Genomic DNA, 13,161 nt, shown 5'->3' on the forward strand with positions numbered 1-13,161 from the left:
AGACAACTCAAACGAAGCACGTGTCTACATCCGACAAATGGGTAAAACGAATGATTTGTCAAAAGCAAACGCAACTTGAGAATGGGGGAACAGGTGAAGGGGGGACAGGGACTTGTCGCCCATAAAGAAGTATTGAACTATAACAATATCTAAACAGATTAACAGTCCCACTGAAGGTCCACAGCGTGTGCGTGTCGAGCACACAACTTTGTTTACGAATCTCTATAATTAGAAGTGTACGTGGTAAATGACATTGTTCGTGCCTGACTACACCTGGCCGCCAATCTCGGATTAATTTGTATGGTTTCCAGAACTGCGACGTGCTCCTGCAATATAACATGACGTCATCGTCTTACTCGTACCTATAGCAGTGTTGATTGTTCTAGAATGCCTTGACTAAGACTGAATGCAAGGCAGGACAGGTGAGAACGCTAACATGTACATTCTCTTTAACGATACTGTAATCAGCAGCCTTGCTGGAGGTCACAACTTGTTAGGGTCGGGCACACGGCATTATTATTTAAACTCGATATGGTGCTCTACGTGGTAAATGACATTGTTCGTGCTTGACTACACACAGGCAACACAGTTGGATTACGGATCCTATAATATAACATGGAGTTACCTCCTAGCCCAAACCTAAATAAGTGTTGAATGTTCTCGAGTGTTCGGTCAGTATATAAAGCAGGACAGCGGCGACCTAAACAAATACATTTACATCACCAGGACCGGTGAGTACGCACTTTATTGAGTGGAGGTGTTTAATTTACCTTTCAGAGTATTGACTGTTGAGCTAGCTGGTTTTGTAGATAGTTGACACATGACTCGGGATTGTAGCAGTATGACAGACAATGTTTCAGTCCTGGTGAGATGCAATCAGTTTCCCGATACATGTACATGTGTATAGCTCACGTGTCTCATTGTCTCAACTATTTGTATAATCCGAACATATCATTATTATCTACAGTGATTGGAGAAATATACTTGGAAAGAAACGATACTAAATGAAATAGTTCTGCCATTATATCTCGTTTTTTAATGGACTGAATAGACATGTTGCAATCGGAATGCTACTTTGTGTATCGCGTTTGGTATTATGGAACGTTCACGTTGTCTTACATGATAACAATTTATCCACTGAGTTGGCACCGTGCAATCACCAGCAGCAGACTTTCTGGTTGTAACCAAGGAGACATGTACACAACTGACCGACTATTTGTTGTAGATCATACAGAAGGCAACACCATGTCAAAGGGCGGAGATACAGTTATCGACAAGAGTGATATCACGGAAATAAAATCCCTAAGTAACCCGCCTCAGCTGGTTAAAGAGCTCCTGACAGTGACACTCCTGCTGCTGGGCTATCCGGAGAAGGAGGCTGAGGTAATTTCCGTCTCATCGGGGTGTCTCGTCATCCCCAAAAAAGTCTCGACAGCAATATGGCCTGTTGACTACAATTCGTCTACAGCCAAACCTCCTTGCGACGTGGTCATGCGTTGCTCCTTTGTGTATCAGACCAACAGCTTGTTCTTGCTGTTGAAGCGTTAATCTTCCCATGCTCCTGTCCAACAGATTGAGTGTGAATGAACGGTACATCGTTCTTTGTATATCCATATCTTTGTTATTTTGGCATGCTGTTAGTGCAGCCAGAGTTTCACTTACAACCCAGGTTCCCTTGATCTGGGTATCGTAGCACGTGCATTACTCAGCAAATTGTTTTGGTTGTGTTTGGGAGATTGACTCTCAACCATTTGTATCACTATTCTGGCTTTGGATCCAACGTGTCCAAATTTCAGTTTGGTAACGTTTCTTCATCAGTTTACATCAAAAGTTATGCTATTTATGTCAATTATCCACAATCTTAGTAATTGAAAAGTTCATTCCTCGATCATTGTTGAATACATATCATGTCAAGTTGACCAGTTTTCTGTCACACTGGGTGCTTGCGATGTAACAATGGTCTTTTATTATGTTAAAATGCTTTGATGCTGCTGTTTTCAATGTACTGTTTTAAAATCACCCACATATCTACTGTTGTACTTCTGTACATTGAGTAAATGTTAATCTCCACGCCATAATTTTAATTAATTAATTAATTGAAAATCAAGGAAAAAACATGACTATACCATCTCTCCCCCCCCCCCCCCCCCCCTACTATACTAGAGTGTTTTAGAGGATAGTATCCTTTCTGAACAAATTATGATGGTACACCACACAGACACACGGAGAGAAGAATTGTCATCATGCAGGCTGCAGGAAACTGCACATATTTATCTTCGTGGCGACTCCCCATATTTGGCCGTTGTCCATGTCATTATAATTATGATTTATGTATTATTGGTTTTACACCAGAACTATAACACATGCCGTCGTGTCTTGGCTGCCCCGGGGAAGGATGGTCTGCAACAGCAGATGATGAACAAGGACGCCAGCTCCATCCCTCCTGACACAGTGGCTAAAGTCAGGGCTAAGCTGCAAGAGTACTCAGTGGAGAGGGCAATGTGCGTGTGCTCAGCTTCAGCCGGACTATACACGTGGGTAAGTGACCGGCTGGCTATACACGTGGGTAAGTGACCAGCTGGCTATACACGTGGGTAAGTGACCAGCTGGCTATACACGGTAGTAAGTGACCAGCTGGCTATACACGTGGGTAAGTGACCAGCTGGCTATACACGTTAGTAAGTGACCAGCTGGCTATACACGTGGGTAAGTGACCAGCTGGCTATACACGTTAGTAAGTGACCAGCTGGCTATACACGTGGGTAAGTGACCATTTGGACATACACGTGGGTAAGTGACCAGCTGGCTATACACGTGGGTAAGTGACTAGTTGGCTATACACGTGGGTAAGTGACCAGCTGGCCATACACGTTAGTAAGTGACCAGCTGGCTATACACGTGGGTAAGTGACTAGTTGGCTATACACGTGGGTAAGTGACCAGCTGGCTATACACGTGGGTAAGTGACCAGCTGGCCATACACGTTAGTAAGTGACCAGTCGGCTATACACGTGGGTAAGTGACTAGTTGGCTATACACATGGGTAAGTGACCAGCTGGCCATACACGTTAGTAAGTGACCAGCTCGCTATACACGTGGGTAAGTGACCATTTGGCCATACACGTTAGTAAGTGACCAGCTGGCTATACACGTGGGTAAGTGACGAGTTGGTTGTACACGTGGGTAAGTGACCAGTTGAAGCTGTGTTGGCAAACAATGTATAGGCTGAAGTTCACATAAGTATTGAAAATAAATAAAAGCTACAAAAAACACTTTTGATAATTATAAGAAATATCGGCTAAAAGCAGGGTAGATTGTGCGATTCTGACTATATCATAAGCATGTATTTATGAAGCACTTATCAAATAGTGATGATAGCAGGTGTCCGTGAAAGGTTGAGTGTATCATGCCTCACCGGTGGCGTCCGTCACAAACACATGCAAAGGCAAGTCAATTGTTCACCTAAAAACACAAGAACATATGGTACATGTTAAAATAGGAAATTGCATCGGTCATCGTTTTTTGTCACAGATGCGTCAAATATCGAAATGATCTCAACATGTCTACCATAAAACTTCACTTCACAAAGCTTTACTGAGGCCTTTAATGTTGTAACCTCCATCAAACAACGTTAGCGTAAGAGTCGTATGACGCTCTTTGAAATCATCATAGCAGGAGCAAGCTCAATTGTACCTCAAAGGTATGAAATGTAAACACAAAAGCCTGGAGCTGCTGGAATATTCCTCGAAATAAAGGAAAAGTTGACCATTGGAGACCATTGGTGTTTTAGGCGTCCAACAAGTCACAAAAGCAATATTTCACAGTAATGGCAAAGCTTATGAGGTTTGCGTACGACACTCTGACAATTGTAATCATGACAATCCATATATAACATTTGTTATTATCTGTTCACATGATGATGAGGTGTTTTGCATCATGTTTATACTTTTTATTGCAGGCAAGCAAAATGACAGCCTAAGTTATAAATGACTGGACATTAGCACACGGAATTCTACCAGAACCTGAAGCATAGACCAAACAGCTTACGAGCATCGGATACACAGAACCAAGCAGCCGACCACCATCTGATACACAGCTCCAATAAGTCTACCACCATCTGATACACAGCACCAATCAGCCTACCGTCATCTGATACACAGAACCAATCAGCCTACCACCATCTTATACACAGAACCAATCAGCCTACCACCATCTGATACACAGCTCCAATAAGCCTACCACCATCTGATACACAGCTCCAATAAGTCTACCACCATCTGATACACAGCTCCAATAAGTCTACCACCATCTGATACACAGAACCAATTGGCCTACCACCATCTGATCCACAGAACCAATCAGCCTACCACCATCTGATACACAGAACAAAGCAACCGACCGCCATCTGATACACAGAACCAATCAGCCTACCACCATCTGATACACAGCTCCAATAAGCCTACCACCATCTCATACACAGAATCAATCAGCCGACCACCATCTGATACACAGAACCAATAAGCCTACCACCATCTGATACACGGAATCAGTCAGACGACCACCATCCGATACACAGAACCAATCAGCCGACCACCATCTGATACACAGCTCCAATAAGCCGACCACCATCTGATACACAGAACCAATCAGCCTACCACCATCTGATACCACCATCGGATATAATAAATAAAATTTGACCTATTTAATTTGGGGTTGTCTATGAAGTCGTGCATGCCTGGACAGGTGGATATCATATGCTGAATTGTTTAGAAGACAGTCACGGAAGGGGTGTTCTTGACAAACAATGTTCTTATGTCATCAAGGTAGCCTAAACGTACGTAATGAGTATTCAGGGGAGGAAACCCTTGTGAAAACGTTCATTGAGCATTTAGTATAAAAACCTTGATGTTGATGATTTTGAACACCCCAGTTCTCATATAAATCATCGTTTGCATTTTTTAAATATAAAAATATAATTTATCATCCAAAACTGGCTCCCAGAGGAGATATCGCTTGGATTAGATCAAGCGATATCTACACTCTAGATAGAAGTTTGTATGCTTCACGTAGAGGTACTGCTGTGGTTTTGTCGTGAAGTCTGTATCCTTCATATAGAGGTACTGCTGTGGTTTTGTCGTGAAGTCTGTATGCTTCACGTACAGGTACTGCTGTGGTTTTGTCGTAAAGTCTGTATGCTTCACGTAGAGGTATTGCTGTGGTTTTGTCGTGAAGTCTGTATGCTTCATGTAGAAGTACTGCTGTGGTTTTGTCTTGAAGTTTGTATGCTTCACGTAGAGGTACTGCTGTGGTTTTGTCTTGAAGTTTGTATGCTTCACGTACAGGTACTGCTGTGGTTTTGTCTTGAAGTTTGTATGCTTCACGTAGAGGTACTGCTGTGGTTTTGTCTTGAAGTTTCTAAGCTTCATAAAGAGGTACTGCTGTGGTTTTGTTTTGAAGTTTGTATGCTTCACGTACAGGTACTGCTGTGGTTTTGTCGTGAAGTTTGTATGCTTCATATAGAGGTACTGCTGTGGTTTTGTTTTTGAAGTTTGTATGCTTCACGTACAGGTACTGCTGTGGTTTTGTCGTGAAGTCTGTATGCTTCATGTAGAAGTACTGCTGTGGTTCCGTCGATAAGTCTGCATGCTTCACGTAGAGCTACTGCTGTGGTTTTGTTGTGAAGTCTGTATGCGTCATGTACAGGTACTGCTGTGGTTTTGTCATGAAGTCTGTATGCTTCACGTACAGGTACTGCTGTGGTTTTGTCGTGAAGTCTGTATGCTTCACGTACAGGTACTGCTGTGGTTATGTCGTGAAGTCTGTATGCTTCACGTACAGGTACTGCTGTGGTTTTGTTTTGAAGTTTGTATGCTTCACGTAGAGGTACTGCTGTGGTTTTGTTGTGATGTCTGTATGCTTCCCGTATATGTACTGCTGTGGTTTCATTGATGAGTCTGTATGCTTCACGTAGAGGTACTGCTGTGGTTTTGTTTTGAAGTTTGTATGCCTCACGTACAGGTACTGCTGTGGTTTTGTCATGAAGTCTGTATGCTTAACGTACAGGTACTGCTGTGGTTTTGTTGTGAAGTTTTTATTCTTCATGAACAGCTACTGCTGTGGTTTTGTCGTGAAGTCTGTATTCTTCACGTACAGGTACTGCTGTGGTTTTGTCTGAAGTTTGAATGCTTCACGTGCAGGTACTGCTGTGGTTTTGGTTTCAACCAGAGACATGCAGATCGTTCTTTGACAACATGACATGTTCACAAACATGTAGCAATATCTGACGCACGCAATGTTAGCTAATGCAACATTTTATGCTGAAATTGTTTGTACACTTAACATACATAACAGTAAGTTAAATAATGTCATTACAAAAACTACCAATACATTATGTTTGGTTATTTCAACAATGAAAGTAACTTACATTATTATGCTGTTTCGTATAAACAATATCATACAAATAAAATATAAAAAATATAGTGTATAAGTATATGCATATATCTTGGTAGTAACAGCTTTGACACAAGGTAACAGTATTCAGTTACATTGTTACACATGTCAGTCTGTCATATTGCATACTTCACTTCAAATAATATTATACATCTTGCAAACAATGTTGTGTTGAACATTGTCTGTTACTGAGCAAGGGGTTCCTGAAAGAGATAAATACAGTGTGGCAACATCAAGATCATCTTGGTAACAGTCATGTCTTCAACTCATGACTTATACGTGAGAGTGGAAATAGCGGCAAAATAATATGAATGGGGCACTGAAAATCAGTGATGAAAGTAACAAAAGAGGCATACATGTGTAAATGCAGTAACTTAATTTAAAAAATAGCAGCTACATTAAGAGTTCAGACAACTTGTAACCCCATTTCTCATGTCTCAAAACCCATAAACTGATACGTACAACATTAGGACATGGTGATCGAGAATTAAAACAAGATTATTTAGAACAGGTTCAAACGAGGAGAGTAAGTCTGTTGTTGAGGGCGGTCTAAGTAGTGATAACTTGTGCACAAAACGGTTCATGTAAACAACTTGTAACTTTTAAGACAACTCAAACGAAGCACGTGTCTACATCCGACAAATGGGTAAAACGAATGATTTGTCAAAAGCAAACGCAACTTGAGAATGGGGGAACAGGTGAACGGGGGACAGGGACTTGTCGCCCATAAAGAAGTATTGAACTATAACAATATCTAAACAGATTAACAGTCCCACTGAAGGTCCACAGCGTGTGCGTGTCGAGCACACAACTTTGTTTACGAATCTCTATAATTAGAAGTGTACGTGGTAAATGACATTGTTCGTGCCTGACTACACCTGGCTGCCAATCTCGGATTAATTTGTATGGTTTCCAGAACTGCGACGTGCTCCTGCAATATAACATGACGTCATCGTCTTACTCGTACCTATAGCAGTGTTGATTGTTCTAGAATGCCTTGACTAAGACTGAATGCATGGCAGGACAGGTGAGAACGCTAACATGTACATTCTCTTTAACGATACTGTAATCAGCAGCCTTGCTGGAGGTCACAACTTGTTAGGGTAGGGCACACTGCATTATTATTTAAACTCGATATGGTGCTCTACGTGGTAAATGACATTGTTCGTGCTTGACTACACACAGGCAACACAGTTGGATTACGGATCCTATAATATAACATGGAGTTACCTCCTAGCCCAAACCTAAATAAGTGTTGAATGTTCTCGAGTGTTCGGTCAGTATATAAAGCAGGACAGCGTCGACCTAAACAAATACATTTACATCACCAGGACCGGTGAGTACGCTAACATGTACATTCTCTTTAACGATGCTGTAATGCTTCAATAGCTCTCTTCTGATTTTATTGAGTGGAGGTGTTTAATTTACCTTTAAGAGTATTGACTGTTGAGCTAGCTGGTTTTGAAGATAGTTGACACATGACTCGGGATTGTAGCAGTATGACAGACAATGTTTCAGTCCTGGTGAGATGCAATCAATTTCCCGATACATGTACATGTGTCTCATTGTCTCAACTATTTGTATAATCCGAACCTATCATTATTATCTACAGTGGTTGAAGAAATATACTTGGAAAGAAACGATACTAAATAAATTAGTTCTGCCATTCTATCTCGTTTTTTAAAGGACTGAATAGACATGTTGCAATCGGAATGCTACTTTGTGTATCGCGTTTGGTATTATGGAACGTTCACGTTGTCTTACATGATAACAATTTATCCACTGAGTTGGCACCGTGCAATCGCCAGCAGCAGATTTTCTGGTTGTAACCAAGGAGACATGTACACCACGGACCGACTATTTGTTGTAGATCATACAGAAGGCAACACCATGTCAAAGGGCGGAGATACAGTTATCGACAAGAATGATATCACGGGGGGGGGGGGGGGGGGGGGGGGGGGCGGTAGTAGTGAGGTGGGGGGGGGGGGGGGGGGCGGTTGTAGTGAGGTAGTGAGGTCGGTCATACGCGAGGCAGAGATGCGGGTCGGCCGACTAATGGTGGGTCACTGCAGATGACAATCACATTGATTATAGGGGGTGGACAGTTGGATTTCTGGCGGCTGGCGAAGTATGTGTGTGTATTTGGGAGAGGAGGGGGTAGGGGGTAGGGGGTAGGGGGTAGAATTTTCTGATAACTGCTTGAAAATAAATCTCATCATCTAAAAAAGTATCGACAGCAATATGGCCTGGTGACTATCGTTCGTCAACAGCCAAACCTCCCTGGTCATGCGTTGCTCCTTGATGTCTATATCAGAGCAACAGCTTGTTCTTGCTGTTAAAGCGTAATCTTCCCATGCCCCTGTCCAACAGTTTGATTGTAAATGAACAGTACATCTTTATTTTTATATCCATATCTATGTACGTTGGCATGCTGTTAGTGCAGCCAAGTTTCACTAAAAACTCACGTTCCCTTGATCTGGATACCGTAGCACGTGCATTACTCAGTAAATTGTTTGGGCCATTGATTCTTACCATTTTGTATCACTATTCTGGCTTTGGATCCAACGTGTCCAAATTTCAGTTTGGTAACGTTTCTTCATCAGTTTGCATCAAAAGTCATGCTATTTATGTCCATTATCCACAATCTTAGTAATTGAAAAGTTCATTCCTCGATCAGTTGTGAATACATATCATGTCACGTTGACCAGTTTTCTGTCATTCTGAAGAAGACTGAACACTGGGTGCTTGCCATACAATATGTCTTTTATTATTTCAAAATGCTTTAGTATGCTGCTATTTTAAATGTTCTGTTATAAAACCACCTACTTATATATCGCCTAAATATCACATCAACCGCCCCAGAGATGGGTATCAGTGAACGAACAGATTATACGACTCTGCAAATGGGAAAATGGACGTCACATTATTTGAAGACATCTACATTCGGAAATGATGAAGGGTTGGGCGCAAAGCAATGATGGTAGATCCCTGCATTCAGGAAGACTGGTAGATTGGACTTTCTTGAAATAGTACATATTAAAGATTCAAGTTAGTACAGATAAACACCATTGATAATGGCTGATGTGAATACTGATGCAAGTGCATTTACCCAAACACGATGGATACTAGAGTGTATCCTTTCTAAACAGAATAAGGGGTACACCACACAGGCAATATTTTCAGGAGAAGAATTGTAAAAGATGTCATAATGCAGGCTGCAGGAAACTGCACATATTTATCTTCGTGGCGACTCCCCATGATTTACCGTTGCCCATGTCATTATAATTATGATTTATGTGTTATTGGTTTTACACCAGAACTATAACACATGCCGTCGTGTCTTGGCTGCCCCGGGGAAGGATGGTCTGCAACAGCAGATGATGAACAAGGACGCCAGCTCCATCCCTCCTGACACAGTGGCTAAAGTCAGGGCTAAGCTGCAAGAGTACTCCGTGGAGAGGACTAAGAAAGTGTCCTTAGCTTCAGCCGGACTATACACATGGGTAAGTGACTAGTTGACTATACACGTGGGTAAGTGACCAGCTGGCTATACACGTGGGTAAGTGACCAGCTGGCTATACACATGGGTAAGTGACTAGTTGACTATACACGTGGGTAAGTGACCAGCTGGCTATACACATGGGTAAGTGACCAGCTGGCTATACACGTGGGTAAGTGACTAGTTGACTATACACATGGGTAAGTGACTAGTTGGCTATACACGTGGGTAAGTGACTAGTTGGCTATACACGTCGGTAAGTGACTAGTTGGCTATACACATGGGTAAGTGACCAGTCGGCTATACACGTGGGTAAGTGACCAGTCGGCTATACACGTGGGTAAGTGACTAGTTCGCTATACACGTGGGTAAGTGACCAGTCGGCTATACACGTGGGTAAGTGACTAGTTGGCTATACACATGGGTAAGTGACTAGTTGACTATACACGTGGGTAAGTGACTAGTTGGCTATACACGTGGGTAAGTGACTAGTTGGCTATACACATGGGTAAGTGACCAGTCGGCTATACACGTGGGTAAGTGACTAGTTGGCTATACACGTGGGAAAGTGACTAGTTGGCTATACACGTGGGTAAGTGACTAGTTGGCTATACACGTGGGTAAGTGACTAGTTGGCTATACACGTGGGTAGGTGACTAGTTGACTATACACATGGGTAAGTGACTAGTTGACTATACACGTGGGTAAGTGACTAGTTGGCTATACACGTGGGTAAGTGACTAGTTGGCTATACACGTGGGTAAGTGACTAGTTGACTATACACATGGGTAAGTGACTAGTTGACTATACACGTGGGTAAGTGACTAGTTGACTATACACATGGGTAAGTGACCAGTCGGCTATACACATGGGTAAGTGACTAGTTGGCTATACACGTGGGTAAGTGACTAGTTGGCTATACACGTGGGTAAGTGACCAGTCGGCTATACATGTGGGTAAGTGACCAGTCGGCTATACACGTGGGTAAGTGACCAGTCGGCTATACACATGGGTAAGTGACCAGTCGGCTATACACGTGGGTAAGTGACCAGTCGGCTATACACGTTGGTAAGTGATCAGTCGGCTATACACGTGGGTAAGTGACCAGTCGGCTATACACGTGGGTAAGTGACCAGTCGGCTATACACGTGGGTAAGTGACCAGTTGGCTATACACGTGGGTAAGTGACCAGTTGACTATACACGTGGGTAAGTGACCAGTCGGCTATACACGTGGGTAAGTGACCAGTTGACTATACACGTGGGTAAGTGACCAGTCGGCTATACACGTGGGTAAGTGACCAGTCGGCTATACACGTGGGTAAGTGACCAGTTGACTATACACGTGGGTAAGTGACCAGTCGGCTATACACGTGGGTAAGTGACCAGTCGGCTATACACGTGGGTAAGTGACCAGTCGGCTATACACGTTGGTAAGTGACCAGTCGGCTATACACGTGAGTAAGTGACTAGTTGGCTATACACGTGGGTAAGTGACCAGTTGACTATACACGTGGGTAAGTGACCAGTCGGCTAATACGTGGGTAAGTGACCAGTCGGCTATACACGTGGGTAAGTGACTAGTCGGCTATACACGTGAGTAAGTGACCAGTCGGCTATACACGTGGGTAAGTGACCAGTCGGCTATACACGTGGGTAAGTGACTAGTTGGCTATACACGTGGGTAAGTGACCAGTCGGCTATACACGTGGGTAAGTGACCAGTCGGCTATACATGTGGGTAAGTGACCAGTCGGCTATACACGTGGGTAAGTGACCAGTCGGCTATACACGTGGGTAAGTGACCATTTGGCTATACACATGGGTAAGTGACCAGTCGGCTATACACGTGGGTAAGAGACTAGTTGGCTATACACGTGGGTAAGTGACCAGTTGACTATACACGTGGGTAAGTGACCAGTCGGCTATACACGTGGGTAAGTGACCAGTCGGCTATACACGTGGGTAAGTGACCAGTCGGCTATACACGTGGGTAAGTGACCAGTCGGCTATACACGTGGGTAAGTGACCAGTCGGCTATACACGTGGGTAAGTGACCAGTCGGCTATACACGTGGGTAAGTGACTAGTTGGCTATACACGTGGGTAAGTGACCAGTCGACTATACACGTGGGTAAGTGACCAGTCGGCTATACACGTGGGTAAGTGACCAGTCGGCTATACACGTGGGTAAGTGACCAGTCGGCTATACACGTGGGTAAGTGACCAGTCGGCTGTACACGTGAGTAAGTGACCAGTCGGCTGTACACGTGGGTAAGTGACCAGTCGGCTATACACGTGGGTAAGTGACCAGTTGGCTATACACGTGGGTAAGTGACCAGTCGGCTATACACGTGGGTAAGTGACCAGTCGGCTATACACGTGGGTAAGTGACCAGTCGGCTATACACGTGGGTAAGTGACCAGTCGGCTATACACATGGGTAAGTGACCAGTCGGCTATACACGTGGGTAAGTGACTAGTTGGCTATACACGTGGTTAAGTGACCAGTTGACTATACACGTGGGTAAGTGACCAGTTGACTATACACGTGGGTAAGTGACCAGTTGGCTATACACGTGGGTAAGTGACTAGTTGGCTTATACACGTGGGTAAGTAACCGGTTGAACAGTGTGGTCTGTGTGGTGCAATACTTGTGGGTAAGTGACTGGTTCAACAGTGTGGTCTGTTGTCTGTGTGGTGCAATACTTGTGGGTAAGTGACTGGTTGAACAGTGTGGTAAGGGTGGTGTTATACTTGTGGATAAGTGACTGGTTCAACAGTGTTGTCTGTGTGGTGCAATACTTGTGGATAAGTGACTGGTTCAACAGTGTTGTCTGTGTGGTGCAATACTTGTGGATAAGTGACTGGTTCAACAGTGTGGTCTGTGTGGTGCAATACTTGTGGATAAGTGACTGGTTCAACAGTGTTGTCTGTGTGGTGCAATACTTGTGGATAAGTGACTGGTTCAACAGTGTGGTCAGGGTGGTGCAATACTTGTGGGTAAGTGACTGGTTCAACAGTGTGGTCTGTTGTCTGTGTGGTGCAATACTTGTGGGTAAGTGACTGGTTCAACAGTGTGGTCTGTGTGGTGCAATACTTGTGGGTAAGTGACTGGTTCAACAGTGTGGTCTGTTGTCTGTGTGGTGCAATACTTGTGGGTAAGTGACTGGTTCAACAGTGTGGTCTTTGTGGTGCAATACTTGTGGATAAGTGA

The 13,161-nt window shown here is 43.6% G+C and overlaps 1 protein-coding gene across 2 annotated transcripts; it reads left to right on the forward strand.

The window, feature by feature from the left end:
* The first annotated feature begins 270 nt into the window (after positions 1-270).
* Positions 271-4,700, forward strand: LOC124111702. Of its 2 annotated transcripts, none has more exons than XM_046471477.2 (4): positions 271-422; positions 1,226-1,383; positions 2,353-2,538; positions 3,958-4,700. In XM_046471477.2, exons 1-4 carry the CDS (start codon positions 407-409, stop codon positions 3,976-3,978), a joined length of 381 nt encoding a protein of 126 aa, XP_046327433.2. In that variant the 5' UTR covers positions 271-406; the 3' UTR covers positions 3,979-4,700. The 2 variants fall into 2 exon arrangements, with proteins under 2 accessions (XP_046327433.2, XP_046327434.2); XM_046471478.2 differs by lacking the exon at positions 271-422 and adding an exon at positions 489-731.
* The last annotated feature ends 8,461 nt before the right edge of the window (positions 4,701-13,161 follow it).

Source organism: Haliotis rufescens, unplaced genomic scaffold (genome assembly GCF_023055435.1).
Source record: "Haliotis rufescens isolate VD_foot unplaced genomic scaffold, xgHalRufe1.0.p SCAF_12, whole genome shotgun sequence".
In the NCBI taxonomy this organism is placed as follows: domain Eukaryota; kingdom Metazoa; phylum Mollusca; class Gastropoda; order Lepetellida; family Haliotidae; genus Haliotis; species Haliotis rufescens.